The 23,825-nt window shown below is 47.6% G+C and overlaps 2 protein-coding genes and 1 pseudogene across 2 annotated transcripts; all 3 read right to left on the reverse strand.

Moving 5' to 3' along the window:
* Positions 1–4,205: 4,205 nt before the first annotated feature.
* On the reverse strand, positions 4,206–11,134 carry LOC133896013 (uncharacterized). Its single transcript, XM_062336528.1, has 2 exons — positions 10,596–11,134; positions 4,206–4,320 (listed from the first exon to the last, which is right to left on the reverse strand). Exons 1-2 carry the CDS (start codon positions 11,117–11,119, stop codon positions 4,206–4,208), a joined length of 639 nt encoding a protein of 212 aa, XP_062192512.1. The 5' UTR covers positions 11,120–11,134.
* A 560-nt stretch (positions 11,135–11,694) lies between these two features.
* Positions 11,695–13,447, reverse strand: LOC133896159 (cytochrome P450 89A2-like; annotated as a pseudogene).
* A 3,554-nt stretch (positions 13,448–17,001) lies between these two features.
* LOC133895255 (lysine-specific histone demethylase 1 homolog 2-like) lies at positions 17,002–23,029 on the reverse strand. The gene is made up of 2 exons (XM_062335415.1): positions 21,437–23,029; positions 17,002–17,976 (listed from the first exon to the last, which is right to left on the reverse strand). Exons 1-2 carry the CDS (start codon positions 22,983–22,985, stop codon positions 17,219–17,221), a joined length of 2,307 nt encoding a protein of 768 aa, XP_062191399.1. The 5' UTR covers positions 22,986–23,029; the 3' UTR covers positions 17,002–17,218.
* Between the last annotated feature and the right edge of the window lie 796 nt (positions 23,030–23,825).

A 23,825-nucleotide genomic window follows, 5' to 3' on the forward strand; every position in this document is an offset into this window, starting at 1 on the left:
AAGAGAAGCAAGATGAAGAACAGAAGTAGATCGTAAGCTCTCTGCACGCGTCTGAACTCGAGAAACAGAAAACTCGACGAGAAACGCTCGAACTTGACAAGAACAAAAGCAGATCGATCCGATTTTCTGTAGGAAAATTTTGGACTCTATTAACTTGTTATCAATTCAGGAATTACAACTTTATATTTATAGCCACTGCTAACTAGAGATAAACCAGACTCAAAACTTAATTGGATTCTCTAACTTCTGATTCGAACTCTAACTAGTCCTGCACACATACTAACGCCCTAGCCGTATACGAAACATATACATATGCCTTGCTTCCGCACCGTGTGAAACATCCCGAGGCCCACGCTGGGAGATTAGTCCAACGTACTCCCCTCTAATCCTGACGCAGACCAAGATCAAGAACCCCAACAGATATCGCATGACTATCAGCTTCACCGTCGGCAATGCATTTATCAGAGCGTCGGCTCGTTGCTCCTCTGTGCAGATGAACTCCACTTCAATTTCGCCTCCTTCAACACACTCACAGATGAAATAAAACTTGGTGTCAATATGTTTGTTGCGAGTGTGAAACACTGGATTTTTCATCAAAGCAATTGCCGATTTATTGTCAACAAAGAGTTTGACTGTTTTGGGCTCTTCTCATGTCAGCTCCCCCAACAAACTTCTAAGCCACAATGCTTAACATGCTACCATTGTTGCCTCCGATACTCTTCCTCACATGAAGACAAAGCCATCGTTTTCTGCTTCTCCGAATTCCATGACACCAGGCTATCATTGATATAGAAAGTCATACCTCCAGTACTCTTCATGTCATCCATGTCACCGGCCAGATCACTACCAATGTACCCGATAATTACTTCTTCTCTTCCTCCTCTCGAATACACAAGCCCATAATGAATAGTACCCTTCAAATACCGAAGAATCTACTTCAATGCCTTGCGATGCATCACCGTGGGCTTCTCCATGAATCTGCATGCCACCCCGACAACAAATGAAAGATCTGGTCTTATATGGAGTAAATACCTTAGACAACCAATGATGCGATGACACTCAGTTGCATCAACCGACTGTCCGTCTGGATCCTTGTGCAGCTATGTCCTTTGTTCCATGGGAAATTTTATGGGGTTCCAATCCAGCATACCGAATTGACCAAGAACCTTCTTCGCATACGCTATTTGCTTGATTGTAATTCACCCATCTTCTTGCGCTACCTCAATCCCGAGATAGTAAGTAAGCAATCCGAGATCAGTCATCTCAAACTCACTCATCATCTGCTGCTTGAATCCCATAATCTCTTCTGAACTTTCTCCTGTCACAATGAGATCGTCAACATATACTCCAACAATAATTCCATATTGACATGTTCCTCTTGTATATACAGCATGGTCTTGAGCACACTTCACAAATCCGAGTTGCTTCAAGATTCTGTTAAGCCAGATGTTCCATGCCCGTGGGGCCTGTCAGAGTCCATACAGCGCCTTGCTGAGTTTGAGCACAAAATGCTCTTTATTCTTCACTACAAATCCCTCCGACTGGGCCACATATACTTCCTCTTCGAGCTCATCATTTAAGAATGCCAACTTGACATCCAGTGATGAACTTACCAACCACAATTGGCTACAAAAGCAAGGATGACGCACACAGTGTCCAGCATAGCCACCGGCACAAATACTTCTTCGAAATCAATTCCTTGCCACTACACACATCCTTTCGCGACCAACCTTGCCTTCTTCTTGATCATGTCTCCTTCTGTGTTCTTCTTCAGTTTGTAAACCCATTTGAGTCCAATCGGCCTGTGACCAGCCGGCAACATCGTGAGAGTCCATGTGTTGTTCTTCTCTATGGACTTGATCTCCGTAGCCATGGCGTCCTCCCAGACCTACTACCCAGCAGCCTCGTGGAAGCAAGATGGCTCCTCCGTCTCCACAAGCGTGGCCTCTTCTTCCATGTCCTCCTCATCAAGCTTCACCCTTCAAGCATCTCTCATGATGTCATTGATGTGCCTATAACGAGCAGGCCCTTCGTCTGTGCTATTGCTTCCTCTCGGCTACGGTGTGGCCTGGCCATCCGCTGGTGCTTCAGGGATCAGCAACATCAACGGAGTGGTGGCACTTTGTTAGGGAGGATGCTGCCACGCGTGTTGCAACATGCTCCCTGGTTACTGGCCCTCCCGACGTCATGTCACCGGCCAGTGGAGTCGATGAAGGAGCTGGATCGACTTGTGCTACGGGTGCTGGAATGCTTGTCGGGCCACATGCGTGAGGCGTAGAGTCACCCACTGCCGACTCGATGCTGAACTCCACCTCGATGGTGAAATTCGATGGATCCCCGCCGCATGCGCCTGTACTCCAACTCCACTCCATGTTTTCTTCAAATTTTACATCATGACTTACATGAATTTTCCCATGCTGTGGATCAAAGAGACGGTGCGCCTTGCAGCCATCCTCGACGCCTAGATACACCATCGGCTAGCTTCGGTCATCGAGTTTCTTCAAGTGTGGCATTGTCACCTTCGCATGCGCCATGCAGCTGAACACACGAAGGTGTGCTAGATGCGGCTTCCTTCCGTTCCAAACCTCGAACGGAGTGCGATCGTCCAGCGCCTTCATCGACAAGCGGTTCAGCAGGTGCACCGCATGCCGCACTGCCTCCTCCCAAAATCTTTCAGGCACGTTCATGCTCTTGAGAAGATACCTCACCATCGCCATCATAGTCATGTTCCTCTGCTCCACACATCGTTTTGCTATGGCATGTATGGCGTGGTGAGGTGCCTCTTGATCCTGGCTTCTTCGCATAGCCGGGTGAACTCGTTACAGAGAAACTCCCCACCACGATCAATCCTCAACGTCTTAACATGATGTCCGCTCTTATTCTCGACCTGCAGCTTGAACCTTCTGAACATGAAGCAGGCTTGGTCCTTCGACTTGATCACGTACACCCACATCCACCGTGAGTAATCATCAACAATTAACATATAATAACTGCTACCGACGAGAGTCGAATGTGTAATCAGCCCACAGAGGTCAGCGTGTAGCAGCTCGAGTGGTTTCTCTGCCCTGAAATTTGCCGCTGCCAGGAACGACTGCCTCGCCTGCTTTGCCACCAAACACCCTTGACATAGCGGGTTCGGGTGCTTGATTGGTGGCACTCCTACCGTCATCCCCTTGTCGATGAGAAGCTTCATGGCAGCGAAATTGACGTGACCAAGCTAGTCATGCCAGAGCCATGCCGGGTCTTCGAGGCTTGCGAGGAAACACGCCAGTGTTGCTAGATGCAGCTCAATCTTATAGAAGCAATTTGGAGTTTGCCACACCTTCATAAGCAATCGCGCAGGACTGCTATCATATACGCGTAGATGTTCAGCATCCATGTTCACCTTGTGTCCAACCTCGGTAAGTTGTCCTAGGATGATTATGTTGCTGCACAGTCTTAGAATGTAGTAGACCTCCTGCAACAGCCACCGGTCTTCATTCTTGCAGCTAAACAGGACAGATCCTAAGCCCATGATCTGCACCGTGGAGCTATCACCAAACTTCACCCTGCCAGTGACACTTTCATCCAGCACTCTGAACTTCTCTTTGTCACTGGTCATGTGATTACTAGCTCCATTGTCCAGGTACTAGACCTCAGAGCTGGAACCAACCTTCGTGGTGTCGCGTAGTTCCAGCTCAACTTCTCCTCATTCAGCAACACGGCATCCCTCCTTTGCTGCGAACTCAGTACCGTCTACTTTGACACTGCGAGTAGTAAGGCTGGCTCGGTGTCATCGGTACATGTGAGATGTGACTTGCCTTTCTCTTTCTCCTTCTTCTTTGGTGCCTTACACTTGTTCACGTAGTGCCCCATCTTGTAGCAATTTTAGCACTTGATGTGACTCTTGTTATGGCGACCACCACTCGAGCCGCTCTCCTCGTCATTACGTGACGTACCACCGCGACCACCTATGCCACGGCCTCTGCTGCGTTCACAACCACCCCGACCGTGGTTGCTATTTGCAGGAGGGTGATATTTTCCCTTGTTTCTTGATGAGGAGTCATCGGTGTCCTTCTTCTGTCACGCCTACCACTCGGCCTGAGTGAGCAAAAGCTGGCCGCACCATTGTTGTTGCTGTCGGATGCGCACAGGTGAGCACGTTCTTCAAAAGCCTTCAGTCACCCCACGGCTTCCTCGAACGACATCTTGTCGAGGTCGTAGAACTACTCGATCCCAGCGATCACACTCAGGAAACGATCCAGCACGGTGTCGAATAGCTTTTTGTCCAATGCAACGTCGTCGAGCGTCTCCCCCAGGTTGGTGTATATGACGAACATGCTATTGAGAGGGTAAGTATTTTTAATAGAAAGTTAATTATGTATAACAAGAGGGTAAGTATTTTTAATAATCAGGGAATGAAATAACAAGATTAACAAGATTGGTTCGCCAATTTTGAACTTACTAATAATTAATTATGAATTATTAAATCTTAAACACATTTTATTAATTATACAAATTTCATTAGATATTTCATGGCTCCTAGCATTTTTAGTGAATAGAGAATGATAATATAAAGCTAATATAAGTGGTTTCATGATTTTTGGAGAAATAATCATTTTCCTATGATTTTACAATCTTTTAGCTCTAGCACTTTTTCCTGAATTTACCTAATCAGCAAAAGCTCTAGCACTTTTTGACCGAAGGGGACCTAGAGAGAGAGATGAAGGTGGGGCCAGGCTGTTGATCTTGGTCATGCTGAGTACAGAGCAGTTTGCACAGGCAGACACCATGGCCGGCGTCGGGCGAGCTCGCCGGCGGCGAGCGGCACAGCGGCTCAACCAGGAAAGGATAACATCAGCACCAGCGTACAAAGGTGAATCCATTTGAGGCATAGCTGGCCGGAGGGCCTGGCCGGAGCATGGCCGGCGGCAAGTGCCCTGGCGCGGCGGTGCACGGCTCGCACGGACAGCCGCATCAGCGAAAGGTCAATGTAACACCCTAGTGCCACAAAACCTGGGATGCCACTAAACTACGCAATCTACAGCTTATCATAGAAAAAAATAACATCATCTTCTCTATAAATTTAAGTATTACAGAAGCAATAACATAGATAAACAAGATATGCAGAATATCATATTAACACATAAAATCATCCTAATATGAACCAAGAGTAAAAATATTAAGTTTAACATCACCACCGCACATTAAACTTCCAACGAACGACTCTAAGGACTAGACTTTATTTATTATTACAGAACAATAATAAAAAGTGTAGACATGAAGTGCAAAACGTACTGCTATATCCCCATCCCTTCATGATATGCATTGAGTACCCGGAAAGAGTAATGCAAGGGTGAGATTGAAAATCTCAGCAAGCAAACTTGTTTTGACAAGCTATTTAAATCACAAGTTGATTAAGCATCGATTTAACATAGGACTTCTCAAGATATAAGGTATGTTAGGATAGTATCAACAAATTAAAGAATAACCTCGAATAAAGGTCACAACCACAAGTATAACTTCATATCCACAATGACATATAAATGTTGTTAACTTCCATGAATGCATATGAATATAATGATATGTCTTCTTTTACATCACACCCCTCCTTGGACAACGTACGATGCGTACCGGTACTGTCGTGATTTTTACGACATAACTTCCAATACATATGCAAATACAAGTAAACATGATAGAAATATGCTGCAATTGTACTAAAGTATACCACCAATAATACCTCAACTTCATTCTCAAATCAAACAGCAACATAGTTCAACAAGAATTATAGCAACATAAAGATAGACATAAGACAATGATTAACCATGCTTAAAGGTAAAGGACAACATAGAATTCAGATTATAGTCAAATTTGTCATGGTTCTAAAATAAAGGTGTAAGTGATGAAAATAACAAGTCAAAATAGTAGCAACACTATAGCTATGTTTACTTGCCTTCAACCAACGGTAACGGCGAACATCAAGTGTGAGATGAAGCACCACCACCTAAACACAACCATATCTCAGCACCAACACTCCTCGTACATGCAAATACATAAAACAAAGCGCACCTACACCCAAAACCCTCAATCGAGCAATACCGACCAAAAAATACATACATGCATTAGTTTGATAGGAGCAGCAGTACTTCTCTTTTTTATTATCTATTTTTCTACTATATATATGATAACAAATAAATACATTTTATGAAACTACAGAACAAGGGTTACAACTTTCGTTCTGACAACATAATTTTCCTATGCCTCTAATGTTTCCTAAATGACATACCAAGATAGCTTAAAAATCTGTCGTCAATTTCAAACAATAGCCATTCAAAACTATTTATTTCCATAAACACTCAATGAAAAATTCTAAACTTTTGTGTATATGTAGATCATAACACAAGCTTTAACTTTTATATAATTTGAATCTACATAAAACGTCATTAACATGGCCTAAAGAAGCTCTGAACTGTTCTGAACTTTCTAACGACAACATGACAGACAGACAACTTCAGATAGAAAAATCTCCTAAACCGTGCAGGCAAAAAAAAAATCTGAAATTCATACAACAGCTAGATTTCACAGTTAGCTACAGCTTTCTAGTTGATCTCTTCCTCAGGAAAAATCATCTAAGACAGCAAAACGATGATTTCATCTACACTGCGCAGCCAGAAATTTCTGCAGCTAACCTGAACCATTAACAATGGACTTTCCAGAGATATTGAGCCCTATCCTCAGGATTAAAACAATATTTTAAACCCCAAAAGGAAAATAACAGCCTAGATTGGGCCAATACCTATGCGAGACTCAAAAATTCACTCCCTTTCCCTTGTGCACCTCTCCCTGCCTTTAAACCTGCCATTGTCGTCACCAAGCTTGGATTGGAGAGGGGTTGCAGCAGCAAAAAGGGGGGGGGGGGGGCGTCAGCCGGTCCTTCCTTCTCTCCTCCCTGCGATCCCATTCTGCTGATTCTTCTCGATGGATTGGTGCTAAGGGGGAAGCCCAGGGTTGGGAGGCGCCACCACACCAGGGAAGGAGTGGGGAAGCACAGTAGAAAGAACAGGATTGGCCAGGGTTTGGCTGTGTGGAGGGGGGAGAAAGAAGGGTAAAGGGGTGCATGGGCCTTTAGGAGGGACTAGGTTAACCGGCCCAAGTCTAGGTTGACTCAGCCCACTCCTAGGTTAATGTTTTTTTCTATTTTTAAAAGAAATTTACCGATGCTATTTTGCTTCAATTCCTTCTCTTTTCTTTTCCGGCGAGAGTGATTCAACACCGGAAACCAGAAACGACTACTTCCAACTTCTCCCAAAATTTTAGGTTGTTACAGTCAAGGACGATTTGACGTGGGAAAAAGGTTGAGGGAGGTCTAGGGAAGCTCACTGTGCTCTCGGTTGGTCGGGAGATGTATTGCTATGGTGGATCAATGTGCGACCGGATCTTGCTCGTCGGAGTTGGAGAAGATGGACTTGGGCTCGGAGGTTCCGGCGAGGAGATGGCAGAGCAGCTCGGGGGAAGTGGCGGAGGACGGTGCAGTGGAGCTCCTGGGCAGCTGGGAGGATGAGTGGAGCGTTGTGTCGTGCTCTGTGCGGTCGTGAGCTCAGTAAAGAAATGGCGAGAGATAGAGCAGTGAGGGAGAGAGAACAGAGGAGATGTTGTTGTTGTCCTGCTCGGTTGAGCTCTGTGGTGAAGAGAAGAGAGAGAGAGAGAGAGAAAGCTGTGAGGAGAGAGAGATAAGGCAGCAACTGGCCTTGCTTAGGGTCAAGGAAAACGGCACCAGCCAGGGTCGGCGTGGCAATCGGCAGCAGCTGAGCAACTCTGTGGCAATGCCTGATCCGTCGGAGGTGCAAAACTCCACTAAACAGTGTCCATGATGAACAGTATTTGAGCGCATTTACTTCTCCCCCTCTTCTCTCTATCCAAACAAATATCTTCCTATAAAAAAAATCTACAAATTTTTTTGGGATTTTTATAATTCACATGGGGCCCATTTTAACCAGTTTGACTAAAAAACCTGAGCTAAACTCAAATTAATATTCTTTAAACTTGTCAACTTATATAACTTGCACATATTTTTAAGGCCTCGATTTAATTCCTAAAAATCGAAAAACAATCACTAATATTCTTCATATGTCATGGACTAATTTCTAAAATTATTTTCACGCATAAGTTGCATAGTGATTTTGTAAGCTCGTTCATAATACATCAATTCTCATTATCTTTAACAATTTAAGTTTAAATTAAATTGTATTCAATTACTTGCTCAAAAATGTTGAGATGATGCTCATGATGCATGTGATATGTGGATGATAGAAATTGGGAAAAATTAATTGAGTTTGAATAATTCAAATTAAATTTGAATTATTACTTGAGCTAGATTGGGTGAGCAACTGATTTGAGAGTTTGAACTGGAGGAGGATTTAGACCTGAGATATTTGAATTATGACAGGATTGAGTTGTGGACTTGATGTCTGGAAGAGACTTGTATTTCAGAGCGATTGAGTTTGACTATATTTGAATTTGATCTTGAATTAAGCTGAATTTAAACTAAGACAGAGATTTGAATTTAAGAGACATTCAAATTCGAATCACCACACAAAGAACAAGGATACTGTCAGTGACATGGGAACCAGGGGTCCCTGAGTCCCGAGGCCAGGACAGCAGAGTGCCGCAACCAGGGGTCCCTGAGTCCCGAGGCCAGGATAACCCCCGAGGTCCGAGAAGATCAAGTCCCGGGAGAGAATGCTCGGGGCCATGCACAGTGGTCCCCGAGTACCCGAGTTCCCCGATGACCCCAAAAGATCAAGTTCCGGGAGAGGATGCTCGGGACTATGAACAGTGATCCCCGAGTACCCGAGAAGACCAAATTTCGGGAGAGGGTGCTCGGGGTCATGAACAGTAGTCCCCGAGTACCCGAGTTCCCTGATGACCTGAAAAGACCAAGTTCCGGGAGAAGATGCTCGAGACCATGAACAGTGGTCCCCGAGCACCCGAGTTCCCCGAGGACCCGAGCAGTCAAGTTCCAAGAGAGGGTGCTCGGGGCCATGAACAGTGGTCTCCGAGCACCCGAGTTCCCCGAGGATCGAGAAAGGGCATATCCGGGAGTGAGTGCTCAAGGCTATGAACAGTAGTCCCCGAGCACTCACAGTTCTCCAAGGGTCTAGGAAGTCCTTCGCCGGTGGTCCCCACAAGGGCTCAGCGGTGACGTGTCAATTGGTGAGAGGCCCGATGCTGCATTTAAGAGGGCGCGTGACCTGTCACTTCCAACCACTCCCCCCACGCTTGCTGTCAGTCCCTGCTACAGTCTGGCAGGGAGGCGTGGGGACATTTATTGCGCGGGTCCCGTCGCGCGTCATCCGGCGCGCCTCGGGATAACATCACAGGACTCGAGATGCAACGCCTGCCGCCCTGCTGTATCAGGCTCGCCCTGATCGGGCGGGCACGCGGGGCTGCTCGGTGGCTGCCCGGCGGGCCCTCCCCGCTGCACCCGCTGAAAGGCGGAATGATGACAACGAATACCGGACGGGGGTGAGCTTTCAACCCTCCCCGTCACCTCAAGCTGCAGCCCATGATGGTTGCTTTCCATTTATGGTACTTTGGAACTTACGCCATTCTTTCTGGGCACGCTACCCGCCCCGACGGGTATAAAGGAGGGGCGGGCTCCCCAGAGAAGGAGGACTTGGATCGGACAGAACACAACGAACAAGCTCAGAAGACAAGCCGGCGAAGAACAAAGAGCACGAAGCTCTAGACTTAGACAAATATCCTTGTAACACAGCATACCCTCAGAGAGACATTCCCTGAGCATTTATAGCATACACACAGGAGTAGAGTATTACGCTCCATACGGCCCGAATCTGTCTAAAATCCCCTGAGCATTCATTTCCTCCTGCATCCAATCATCCATTCCACCTGCATCTTATTTACTCCCATTTATTTTATATACAAGGTAGATTCAGAATCATCCCCCAACTGAATCTCAAAGGAGTCCCTCCGAATCCTCGCTTATGGAGTTCATCCTCTGACAGACATCAAGAAAGCAAAAATACAATTGCTCAATTTAATGCAGGGTTTAAATTTAGAAATTGACTCTAGTGACTTTTGGAATTCATAGTCCAATAATAATATAAATGCATATCTACTAATTTAGAAGTTTGATTTTAGATGAGATAAAAAAAATTATCTACTAATTTCTCTCCTAATTTCTTTATTTATTTTTATTAGTAAAACGTGTCCTATATCTGTAGCCGGTAACGAGACGATGAGGTTGGAGGACAAGAGTGAATGGTAAAAGTGAATAAATTATTTAAATTTTAAAGAATTTTATTAGATGATAGGAGAGTATAGAGAAAAGATGATAGGAAAAAATTTATAGAGATGTAGGATATCATGATATCTAGTTTGAATGTCAGTGACTATTGCATAGTTTAAATCGAACTTTCCCATCTTTTGTTGGGAAAACCATCCCAGAATTCCTGGCTCCACCGCTGACACAAAAATCCAACAAAGAACATGCACAACCATCCGAGAGCAAGAACCCGAAATGCAATGGCAAATAAAAAAGATCCATCAGTATAATAGACACTGTGATACAAAATCATGGCATATTTATTGCTTGCCTGGTTAGACCAATTTTAGTAGTAGAATCGAATGTGCTCTGGCTAGTGACTACCCGTGGCGCTGGCACCAGGCTGCAGAGCAAGGCGGCGAGCAGGGTCCTGTTCCGGTCGGCGAGGTTCATGGCGTACAGCGGCGACGCCGGGTAATTGAACATGCTTCTCCTGCACCTGTCCATGCCGCGGAGGCCGACCGTGTAGCCTGGCTTCAGGTCCGCGGCCCTGTCGCAGCCGCCCGCCAGGTCGTCGGCGACGCGGGCCATGGCCCCCCGGGCGCGGCCGTAGCCCACCATGCAGTCGCCGTACGCAGCCTTATCGCTGGCCGGGATCGCTCCGCCGTCGATCAGCGACGCCGTCGTGGCTGCCGTGGCTGTGTATGAGTCGAGTGCTGTGCGCACGGCCACCATGGCGTGGCGGGTCACGGGTACCGCCGCGCCCACGCCGCCCCGCGGCGGAAGCGTGCGGAGGCAGAGCTCGCGCATGTGGCGCGTGCCGCAAACCACACTGCACGCGCGCTCGGCGGTCATCGACGGGACACGAGGGCACCGGCCTCCACCGTCGCCGCCGCCAGCGCTGAGCGTGACGAGCAGCGAGAGGACGACGACGACGACGAGAGAGCGGGTGGTTCTTGCTTTGGCCATGGTCGTGCTTGGCGTGTGGATGGACGTGTTGGTGTGGCGTGGCCGGAGTTGCCGGCGTGTATGTGTAGGCGTTTCTTGGTGTATATGTGCATGTCGAAACCGATGGACAGCAAGATTGGCGTGCGAGGAATTACGTACATACAGGTCATTTGATTAATACTTGACGCCCGTTTAACTGTATTTTTTGGCAGTGCAGTTGTACATGTAGTAAGAAATGGATTACTGCTAAAATTGGTAGAATTATTAACATGTGTGGCAATGATAAGCTAAGCACGCGTGTCACAGACTCTAGTATGATTGACATTAACCATGAGCTTCAAAATAACCATCACAAAACCGCTCGAATTGGGATAAAACAGTGGTAAATACTGAAGTTTTCATACAAATTTGAAACAAATCGCAGAAATTCTTAGAGCAATCCTTGTTTTTGAAACCGCTTGAATTGGGATAAAACAGTGGTAAATACTAAAGTTTTCATACAAATTTGAAACAAATCGCAGAAATTCTTAGAGCAATCCTTGTTTTTGAAACAAGCTCCTGAGCGTGGTCCTTCCTGCCCTAGGCCCATCAGAATTTTATTTTAGCAGCTCGGGTTGACCTCCCGCCGCCGCGTGAGGCGCGCACGCAGCGGCCGCTTCATGGTGGTGAAGAACCCGAAGTGCGGTCGGAGGTCAACGGCGAGGTCGCCCTCCGCCTCCGCCCACTCGAACTCCCTCACCAGGTTGGCCACGAAGTAGCTCAGGTGGAGCACGGCGACGCCCATGCCGGGGCACATCCTCCGGCCAGCGCCGAACGGCATCATCCTGATCTCCCCAGCACTGCCTGCGGCCGCCACCAGGCTCACGCCCTCACCGTCGCCGCCGGCCAGGAACCGCTCCGGACGGAACTCAAGCGGGTCAGACCACGCCGTCTTGTCCCCTGCCAGCCTCGCCAGCGGGAAGCGCACCGCCGTGCCCGCCGGAACACGCCGGCCGTCGAGGACGACGTGGTCCTCAGCCATCACCTTGTAAAGACAAGATCATGAACGTGCGCAATGATTGAAAAACACTACACTTTTTTATTAATTTGCATTAGTTGCTCACCTGCCTAAACACCATGGGCACGGTGGGGTGCAGCCGGAGCCCTTCCATGATCACGGCGTTGAGGTACTCCAGCCTCCCAATAACCTCCTCGCCGACCTCGTCGGCGTCGGCGCCCACTGCGGCATCGATCTCGCTCCGGAGGGCGCGCTGCACGTCAGGCCTCTTCACCAGGTTCGCCATGATCCACTGCAGCACCGCCGCCGTGGGCTCAGTGCCGGCGCCTAGAAACTCGGAGCAGAGCCCAACGAGCTCGCCGTCATTGAGTTTCCTCTGCCGCCGTCTCTTGCGACGGCTGTTGCCTGAGGCGGCGTACTCGTCCGGGACGCGGAGGTCAACGAGCGTGTCCACGTACGCCGGAGGCTCGCCGCGGCGGTTGGGCCCGACGCGACGGGCGTCGATGAGTGGGAGGTACGTCTCCTCCTGCTCTCGCCGGAGCTCGACCAGCTTCTTCCACCGTTTCCGGTAGATGAGCCGGGTGATCGCGGGGAGCGTGGCGAAGACGCGCAGGCCGAGGAAGCACTGGACGAGGTCGTCCTGAGCGTCAGCCATGGCCCGCACAAGGCCCGCGTCGACGCCGCCACCGAAGCACATGGTAGCCAGCAGGCCGAACATGGCGGCACGCAGGCTCTCCGCCGCAAGCACTACGCCTACAGACGCGCACTGTGCGTCGAGGTCAGCGGTGAGAGCACCGAGCGCGCGGCGGCGGGCGGGGCCGTACCGGCTGAGGCGCGAAGGGTGGAAGATCTCGGAGGTCAGATTGCGGCGGATAGCGCGCCAGAGCGGGCCGTACGGCGCCGAGTTGATGTTGTAGTGGCGGTGGCACGAGAGCACGGCGCTAGGCACGATGGACGGCGGGCGGCACGAGAACGCGCCTCCGGCGCCGCGCGGACGAGGAGGCGGTGCGCGGCCACACGGTCTGTAACAAAGACGTCCGGCCGCCCGGAAGTTGGGAGCTTCTTTAGGACCGCCGACTTGACGGCGGTGAGCTTGGCATACACTGCCTCGCGCGCCAATGCATGCCGGAGCCGGCTGACGAGTAGGAGGAGGAGGAGCGTCAAGGGGAGCAAGAGGAAGATCAGCAAGTCTTGCATGGCTGTCTGCTACTTTGCTTCAGCTGTTGCTGCCTTCTCCATTGCTCTGAACCTCTGTCCGCTGTATAATTGTGGGCCTGATTCTAGTGACGAAGTCAATGCGTCGGTGGACTAAATTTTTTTATGAAATCGATCAATGTTTGGACCGTTGGATATAGATTAACACTCCCATTTATCTTTATTTTCTCAGCTACACGGTTCAGAAATCGAAAGGTGCATCCTTGGTTTGAGTGGCCGAGTACAGGTCTGGCGTATCTTAATCAGGCTAAGCCAGAAGCCGGGGAGTATTAATATTTTGTGAATATTTTCTACAGGAATGCTAAACAACACTTAGCTAATTAACTTTGTGATTTCAGTCAATTTTTTAGAGGAAAATATTTGGTGCAAACAAACAAGAGTATATAAACGTGCAAACAATAAATATCGTTCGTCTGATCCCATTCGAAAGTTACGATTGATCCTACCATCCCACTAGTAGAGGATAGATTTGCAGAAAATCATTATACGGCTATGAAATATCGTGAAATAACTCCTTCACTGATACAATGGTGAGATCAATCGTAACTTTCATATGACGATCGAACTATGACATTCACTGTTTGCACACATTTATTGATTTGAAATCTCAATTTTATAATGTAATTCTTTGTTCGTTAAACCGTAACTTTTTTATTTTGATAGAAGTGTTTTTTTTTTTTTTTTTGCTAGCTGGTGCGTTGCCTTTTTTTCTTTTCTTTTTTTCTCGTTTTGTTGTTTTGAGTTGGTGGGTTGGAAACCCGTTAAGGAGGTAAAATAGCTTTGTGTTTTACTTTTGGTTGGTGGGTTGGAAACCAATATGATTATTTTTTTAGTAATTTAAAATCTTAGTTTCATAAGTTACATTTCATCTACACTAATATTATAGTTAATTTTGTAATACTTTGTTCATTAAATTGATCAAATGGAATGCATCCTTCAAAAGGATGGAGGCCACCAGGTTATTTAGAAAAGTGCTTCAATAAGAAAATTCAGAAGTGTCACCCTCCTAACATCCAAACAAGCTGATAAACTGCACAAGACCATAATGAAATATAATAGAAAACTGCACACGAGTTAAGGTCATGATAGCTAGTTCATCTAGCTACGCTATTAAGAAAAGGTCAAATTTCTAGTACAGGAATAAAGTTAGGAGATATATTGTTTGTGTATGCTATATATAACAGCAGTTGCTGATACCGTCAAGGCACCAACTAAAAAAACAAGTCAACAGTCTTTTCCCTTTGTTGAGAACAAACAATGACCCAAACTATAAACCAAGAGACTCCAGTTCTCGATTTATCAACCGAAACTAAATTGGCATATGAATAAAATGGCAACTGATCCCAAGGACCCTAACTTAGCATTAAGTTGGGCTACATCTCTAGCGACTAGCACTAAACCAACAAATACATAATAAAATTATCACTCGCCACAAAGGTCATTGATCTTCTTGGCCATTTCGTTAATATCCTTCTCGACATTCTTAATGCTGGTCGAGTATGGCCCAAGCCCCTGCAGCAACAGCCAACTAACCAAAATTAGCAAACACCAGCAGTTTCTCCCCCAAGTAAATCATCTCAAATCACACACACAGAGTAACCTAAAACTTTTATGTAAATACAGTAATTCGTGCAAAACAAGTAAGTCAAGACAAAACAACAACATAGCAGATAGATCAACATGCATGACTAGAGCAGCACGCGCGTCAGGAGCCTTGCTGACACAGGCGTGATAGGTCTTTTGACTTCTGTGGACAAGGCAAAGGGGAAAAGCTAGTGGGACACATTGTTGATTCCAGATAAGGCTCTGGCTGTCCTTTTTTATCTTCTGACATAACCACAAACTATAGAAAATTTTATGTGTACGGCAAGTAAATGTATTATTATCTCTTACACTACGAGAATAAATATCTCAAGATTATGGTGTAAACACGAGGACTTTAGTCAGGACTTGCGGCGATATGCCCTGTTGTGGACGGTGTGTGTCAGGAGCTCACACTGAGTGCATGCTAGGCGATTTAACCGCATCGTAGCTTGCGCCCCCTACAACATCATGTCACATAAAATGAAAAGGGGCACCAGGTGCAGCAGCACAAGGTGACCCACACATGTGACTCTGGGACTCACTGCCACCTGGCGGTCGTACCTGGATCATGCTGGATACTATATTAAATAGAAAACACTCTTTGATCTTTTAGAATACTAGGACTAGCCATGATGCTAGGACGAATAGCCATCCAACCCGCTAAGAGCGGTGAATAAACAAAGGGTAAAATCCATCCGACGCACAACGGGTGGATACATGCTTTACCTTGCGCATGGGGCCCATATCGTTTTTACCTTTGTTGTCGCCATCGTACGGGCTTGCCTTCAAATTCAGAGGTGTTATGTCCCGAAGCTACAGACATGCCTCGCGACCTCAACGAGGGCAGCTACGACCCTCTGCAGTGCCCTCAGGGGCCCTCACGGGAACGAGGAAGGTGGCTTCGGAGACACCTGCGACGTCAGGTTTGCAGGAGACTTACAGGTCCATGCGTACCTGCGAGGGTGTCTAATGACGCACAAGTGCAATCTGCTAGGTACTGATGGGTGCCGTCAATGTCATGTAGTGGTGCCCGACTCCCCTGGAGGCGCACGCCCAACAAGGTGGCACAACGATAGGGTGCTCGCCCCCCAAGTATGCCTACGCGTTCAAACCTTGGTGGCGGTGATGGGGGCCGCTCCGCTCGGGGAACGCGGTAGTGGTCCAGGGGGTTGGTGTCGCGGAGCTCACGGCAGACGATGAGCCGATGCACCGTGTGCCAATGGCGGCAGCCGCGGGCGTCGAGTGTCGTGTCGGCAAGTCCACTTGTGACGGGCCATAGTTCGAATGCGACAGTCGGCTGGCCTGCACATCACGCCACGCAGCGGTTGGCAGCCACCTTGGATGGGAACTTTAACCCTTGTTACTCTCTCTATCCTTGTCTCCTTCCTCGTGTCTTCTTGTTCTAGCCTCCCCACAAATAGCGCCATCTGTTAGGTTATGAAAACATGCCCTAATAAAATACAGCGAGAGCCCTACTCACTAAGGAGAACCCAAGCTTGAAGATGGCTCATAGCCTTGAGGAGAGGAAGAAGCCGAAAGAGAGTTGTGTCTATCCGTCAAAAGAGAGAGCGCTTGTTGTGTGTAAGAGAAAATTCTGGAGTCCTCTCTCCTGTCATTTGAGAGCTTATTTTATAAAGAGAATACACGGGAGAAATTATTATTCTACTTTTAAAATATTATGTTACAATTATAGGAGTATGAGAGCATTATGCGTCTTTCACCCTTTTACATACCGCATGATAACTGAGATACTATAATCGCTATAAAAATATCACATTACACCGTCTAAATATCTTAGGCTGAGGCTGAAGCATTTCCCCTAACATTACGTGATGCCTAAAAGACTGTAAAGTTGATTTCTTCCTTGTTGGTGCAAAATACATGTGGTCAATATTTAGAACGCATAAATTTCACATGACCTTCGCAGGAATTTTATATGAAACACCTCGCAGGAACGGAGAAAAGATACCCTCGTCCCAAACGGGCCTATAAATGAAGGAATCTCCTACAGATTGCAATTAATTCACAGAACTTTGTCTAATCAAAGTCTGAAGTCACATTACAGACTTTAAAACAGCACAGCATGGACGATCTTAGTTCCACCATGCGTCTATGTTTGTACAAGAGCAAAACCTTAGCTCCATCAGCCGGTTTTGAACCTAACAAGAGAATGCTTCAGTTCTACAAAGGCAGGCAGAAAATGGTACATGTCAATGTGAGATCTTGAAGTTCTTCGGTCGTTGCAGCCGTTTCCTGGCTTTCCGTGCGCTCAAAATGCTCAAAATTAGATCGCCACCAACGTCACATGTAGTATCATAACCCATCAGCTTGACACTGAGATCTTTGCATAGCAATGCTAACCTACTTTTATCGTCGTCACTTGAAAGTCGTAGCCGATCTGCCTGCTCTCGAGAGACGATAGCATACAAATGGAAGGCCTCATGATCAATTTTCTCAGCTGCAGGGTTTTGATCCTTTTGATCTTCCTTTGACCCATGATCCTTGGGCTGCAGAAGCAAACGTTTGTCGAGTGAAATCCTAGCTAATCCCGGAGCCTCTGGATCATCAGGTGTCACTGAGGAGAACACGAATGAGAACCTCCCAAATGCTAGATCTGGCTCCATGAAGAGATCTTCAAGGGCACCATTGGGAAGTCTCAGGCTTTTCTGCAGTGAATTCTTCTTATGATCAAAAATGGCTCTACTCTCTGCAGCACGAAGAATTTTGGAAGCTTCCCTTAGTCCGCTCAATAAGGCGCCATGCATTGTTGCAGGGTATGAACGATTTGTTGCTTCTCCAGCAAAGAAGAGCCGGCCATTGACACTCTCAGCGAGAATATCGTAGTCGGCACCAGAAGACCCAACTCTGATGTGAGAGTACGAACCCCAGCAAAAAGGATCACTACCCCATCTCGTGCAAACTGATTGAATGGGATCAGGAACAGTGACACCTTTTGGACCATAGATACCTGGACAACATCAATAAAAATAAGTTCATTGTTTATCATAAGGAAAGAAAAATTACTATTTCAAGATAGAGAAAGTTATGTGCATCTCCCCTAGTTATTAGCCCATTGCATTCCCATGTTTTTGTTATCTACATTCCACTCCATTATTGTTGTAATGTGCTTATTCTTGAACCTTGTGTACTAAAACAAGATGCACATGGTATGCATCCAAATATGCAATCCCCTTTGTTGATATACAATTCGAGAAAAAAAAAGTATTTCTTTTAGTTGTGATCTTTAAACCAAAGCATCCATCAAGCATTATTCAAGATGATAGAATGATATAATCTTCCTTTCTTTTTCTCCTATTCATCGTTTCCTTTTTATACTCATACACTCCAAAAGGAATATTTGCATCCACATTTATCTCAGACAAAAGATTAGCTATGCAATTAATTCCTAAAGATTACTTATATTATAACTTTTCTTCCTTTTTCTCTCTGGTTTTTTCCCTCAAAGCAGCCATTTTCTAACACATATTTATATCATATAAGAAACAGATAAAAGGGTAAATAAAAATATATATACAGAACAGGAACCTAAGAGCCAGCTTGAACCATAAGAAGGTTGTAATACGACCAAACTCCCATTCTAGTTCCTAATCAGAGAGCTATGATATCGAGAGAAAACTTAGTAATTATTGGTAACTCCCATTCAAATTGTATTAAGTCTCAATAATATGAATTAGGAGAAAGTCTTTCTGAACCCCTTAATTATTGGGGTGTGTCTGCTCTAACCCTGACTTACAAAACCGTCCAAACATTCCTTAAATTTATAGAACTGGTCAACTGGAAAACATAAACCCCTCAGTTAGTTTTCACTCCATTGTAGATGACATGACAATGACTCGGTAAATCATATCCGCTTGCTCCTCTCGACACAACTAAAGCCAGTCAGTGGCTCCTGCCCTTCAACTCCATGAGGCCATCAGCTCTTTCTCTTCCACCCCTAGCAGCGGCTGTCTCTACTCTTTCTCCGTTCTCTCTCTGCCGCGTCCACCCCTATTCCACATGATCTCATCCTCATCCACAAGCTCCATTTGTCCCTGCCATCACCAATGCCATAAAACAGTAGAGGGTAGAGGAGGAAGGAGATCCTACAGGTGGTCCTAAGCAGATGTGAAAGGGTAGAAGAGAGGATGAAGAAGGGTACTGAGGGGCGCCACAGTCTGTAGGAAACTTTGATTTGTTGAGTTGTCGCAATGTTGTCAGTCAAGTCAGCCACCATGGTAGCAAAATCACCTTGTGAACCACAATAAGCTCTGTTTGGATAGGCGGGGATTGGAATGAACTGGCCACGATCCTAATCTGAGGGGATTGGGGCTAATCTGCATAATCCCTCTCCATCCAAACAAGCCTTCAGGGAGCCCTTGCACCGGTTTTGTAAGGTCAGTGAGGTATTTAGATGGGTTTGTAGTTTAGGGGATAGAGTAAAGGCGTCGTAATAGTATAAGGGATCAGATAGTCTTACTGGTTTGGCAAATTTTGCTGCTGGACACACCCACTTTGTGGTTTTAGCCGCTGGACACTGAATTTTTTTATCTTTGGGGGAAGACACTAGCAAATAGTGGATATTTGCTGATGGACACCGGGCACATTAAAATATGATATGTTGCTGAGTAGGAGAGAGAAACAGTCCAAAATGCCCCTTCTTCTTTCTTCCCATCTCTCCCCTTCTCTGCTCCCTTCTAACCTGATGGCCTTCATCTTCATAGCATCATGCACGGAGGGGCTGGCTGCATTGAACCCAGTCTGAAATGATTTTGGGAGCAGCAGCAAGACTTAAGGTGGCGATGGAGGTCTATTTGAGACGACGACGGGTGGATTCAAGTTGGGGATGACCGATGCTCCATGAGTGCTGATTCGGCTAGAACCAGAGCAGCCTGATGGTGGGCTGAGTTGGCGTGTGAAGGCATCGAGGGTGTGGGCGTCAGCGTGGTTGTGGCGCTGCGTGAACCATGCCAGGTCAGCCCAGGTGAAGTCCACGTACCGCCACAGCTGTGCTCAGGCAAGGTGTGGGGGCGAATGCACCGCTCGGTCGTCACACGAGTACAGGAACAAGGCCAGTGACCAGCGCTCACACTCCACATGCTCCACCACGCGGTGGACCTCTGACGGGTAGTGTCGCGATGGTCATGACGGCTGGGCCAGGGCCTTGACTCGCTCCAAGGTGGCGAGATCATGCACACCTGAGAACATGAATTCCATGCATATTCGATCCAACACTGGGCTTTCGTCCGATTCCATCCCACATTTGCTTTTGTTTCAATCAACAAGCCCATGTGTTTGCGTTTAGGGATCGTAATAGTTGAAACTCGGACTCAAGAATCGGTCTTGACATGAACAATGGCGCAAGAAGATATGGTTCCTAGCTGGCCCTTGGCTCTGGTTGGATAGGAAGCATGACATAGAAGGACCCGACATGTGGGTCCAAGGGCAAAATGGACTATTTACCTCGTTTCTCTCCCCTTCTCAGCTGTAAATAATGATTTTAATGCGCCCAGTGTCCATCAGCAAATATCCACTATTTGGTAGTGTCTTCCCCCAAAGATCGAAAATTTCAGTGTCCAGCAGCTAAAACCACGAAGTGGGAGTGTCCAACAGCAAAAATTGCCTATTGCTTTCATTCATAAAAAGTGTTTAACCCAAAAATTACTATGTCTATGCTCAAAGATCATTGACCAGCTTGCTCTGCCAATACCATAGTCATAACTCTAGTGAACCTATCTTTCTTTGGACTAATAACTCCATTGTTAATGCTTATTTTATCATAGGTTGAAAAGTTCACATCATAATGCAAGCACATCAAATGCCTGCCATTAATTATGTAAAATAACATTATTAGCATTATTAGTTATTTATTGTGGCAATACGTAGAAAATGTCAACAGTACAAATCTTAAAGGGGTAAATGGTTCAACAAACATAAACATGAATTCACTCAAAAGGACTACCCAATTAAATCAGCACAAGTACCACTGTAATAAATATAGTGTGAACAAGTCTAGTAAGTTCCAAATGTGAAATTTCATGCTACAACCATCCTACTTGTATTAATACAACACATCTACTTGTTTTAGTATCATTTAAACCAAATCATAAACCAGCACATGGCACGTCAATTAATTATGGAGTGACAAAAATGTGTGAAATATGTTCAGCCATCCAGTGAGCAACTGAGCATGTACCATGTATGACACTCCAAGATATAAGATGCATCATTTAGACATTTCCACTTAGTATTAGTCATTATGTTATCCACAGAAATACAAAGTATGTGCTTGTCTTAAAAATCCCAATGCGCTTCTACTGGCATGTACCAAGCAAAGTAGCAAGCAGTTCTAATGCTTGGAGTTCCTATAATAGGTTCAATTGCAATTAAACTTATGAAAATACAGAGGGACTATTAGTTTTAGAGTTCACCTTTAAGAATGCTGAGTACTTGATGAAGTGCAACAACAGGATCAACCTTTTCAAACTCCAAAGCAGCCTCTCCTGCCACAAGCGCGATAAGAACTGCACCACCAGAGACAGTATGGTAGCTGTAGAAGAGAAAGAACTTCCCACGTTTGCTACTCTCCTTATTCAAACACCCAAATGTGTCAATCTCCTCATCCCAAAACACATGGGGAAACACCATGGCCACCTTGTTCAACAGCCCAAACCCCAACCTCTGTATTGCCCCAAGCTTCTGCTCAGGCAACTCCGGGTCAAACACAACGCTCCCACTCTTGAGCACTCCAAGAGGGACAGTACATAGCGCCATATCAGCCTGGAAAACCTGCCCTCCTTCCACCGTGACACTAACCCCATCCACTCCATGTTCAATGCGCTTCACTGTCTTTTCATACAACACTGGTACACCATCACACAATGCGTGCACAAGTCGGGAATTCCCTCCGGCTAAGAAGCAATGATCTCCCCCCATCTCGTAAGCATCGTCCTGGTCCCAGTGTGCGAGGGAGAGCTCTGATAGGCAACCGGCGTTGGAAAATTCCAGGTTCGCCAAATGCCAATCCAAAACCACCCTCTCCTCCTCGGTCCTTGCCACATGGTAGAGCCTCCTGAGCTTCTCAATCCCTTCCCCCAGTGAGATCCCCTCTGCGGCCTCATTGAGAGACTCCCGGAGCCTGGTGGCGTGGTCCAGAAGAGTGTTGAACACCAGATCGATGCTCCTGTCCAGCCTGGTCTCCACGGTCCGGCCGTCGGGGTAGTACAGCGGGCACCGGTCCCGCACCTTGTGCAGTGGGATGCTAAGCTGCCGCGCGAGCACGCCGAGCGGGTTGGCGTGGATGCCGGTGATGACGCTGCCGCCGAGCTCGACGGCGGCCTTGCCCCCGCCGAGGCGGGACGTGTAGACGCGGCCGCCGGGGCGCGAACGACCCTCGAAGACGAGCACGCGGAGGCCGAAGCGGAGGAGCTGGCGAGCGGCGGCGAGCCCGGCGAGCCCCGCGCCGACGACGAGGACGGAGGCTACGGCGGCGCCATGAGGCGCGGAGTCGGCGGGCGGGGCGGCGGGGAAGGCGGCGGACACGCCGAAGTTGATGTGGCCCTCGCGGGCGAGGAACCCGTGGGCCGCGGCGACGAGGTGGTCGTAGGTGGCGGCCACAGTCTCGAGCACGCGCGCGCGAGGGAGCGGCGCGCTCGGGTCGGCGCGCCAGGAGGCGAGGATGTGGTTGCGGACGACGATGTAGTCGTTGGGCGCGTCGGCGATGGGGGCCGGGAGGAGGGGCCGCTCCTGGGGTAGAAGTTCGTCGATGGGGAACCCGAGAGACAGCGCAATGAGCGCCTCCGTCTCCGTCTCCCGCTGCCGTTCCTCGGCCGAGAGGCGCCGCAGCCGGCGGATGCGCCGCGACGGAGCGTCGCCGAGGTAGGCCTGCAGCGCGGCGTCGAGCAGGGACTCGTCGTACGACGCCCGACGCGACGACGCCGCGCGACGCGGCGGCCGGCGCGGCGTCGGTGACGGCGACATCGCCGGGATCGAGCGAGCGGGGGGTTTAGGTGTGGATTGGTTTGGTTGGGAGGGACTGAGGGAGGACCGAGGTGGGAACTGAATGGGGTGGCGACGGGAGAATGACAGGTGGGGCCGGGATAGCAGTGAGAGAATGCGTGGCATACAGTGGGCCCGGGATGACAGGTGGGTGTGGCGCGATGACGTGGGATCTGCTCGTTCGCGGCCCACATGTCAGTGTACGGATCGGGGCTTGCGTGGTATGCGACAGTTGCGTGTTTCTTTCCGCACCTCGCTGAACGATGGGCTCCACTTATAGTGAGCCCACGTGTCTGTGATACGTGTATGAAATGTCTGCTGTGAAGTGGGGATGCGCGCGAGGAGGTGAGGCGCTCGTGTGGTGGTGGGCTCCACCGCTCCAGACAGTTAAAGGCCCATCTACTTCGTGGTGGGGCCCAAACATGAGTCATTAATCCATATGGAGCGTTCAATAATTGACGAGCGAACAGAACGCGAATCATGCCACGTGACCGTTCTCTTTTGCTTCTTACGTGGGCCGACACATGCTCCTTTCGACCCGGCCCATTTTTTTGGGCCCAGTTCGCAGCTTGAGCTGAGTTGACCGAATTCTACCAGCTCTTCGATCACGATTTTTTTTATTTACTAATTTAGCAGAAATATACATCTGCTTCAGAAATTTGCAAAAATGATATAGCAGGCCGCTTGTGTGTGCAAAGATTCAGAAATATTTCTCTCCCACTTAAAGAGTGAGAAGGGTGTTTTTTATTTGTATTTTCTACTCCAGAGATAGTAAATTTTATATAAGACAAGATAGGTTTTTTTTTTAAAAATGTGTATAAG

This window comes from Phragmites australis, chromosome 16 (assembly GCF_958298935.1).
Source record: "Phragmites australis chromosome 16, lpPhrAust1.1, whole genome shotgun sequence".
In the NCBI taxonomy this organism is placed as follows: domain Eukaryota; kingdom Viridiplantae; phylum Streptophyta; class Magnoliopsida; order Poales; family Poaceae; genus Phragmites; species Phragmites australis.

What these genes read in the sequence shown, in the direction of transcription:
- LOC133895255 (XM_062335415.1), bottom strand. Translation starts at nt 22,985, where the DNA reads ATGTCGCCGTCACCGACGCCGCGCCGGCCGCCGCGTCGCGCGGCGTCG. An exon ending in AGTACTCAGCATTCTTAAAG is followed by an intron (nt 17,977 to 21,436) that starts GTGAACTCTAAA and finishes GATGTTGTCCAG; the next exon opens with GTATCTATGGTCCAAAAGGT.
- LOC133896013 (XM_062336528.1), bottom strand. Translation starts at nt 11,119, where the DNA reads ATGACCGCCGAGCGCGCGTGCAGTGTGGTTTGCGGCACGCGCCACATG. An exon ending in ACTAAAATTGGTCTAACCAG is followed by an intron (nt 4,321 to 10,595) that starts GCAAGCAATAAA and finishes CCCTCTCAATAG; the next exon opens with CATGTTCGTCATATACACCA.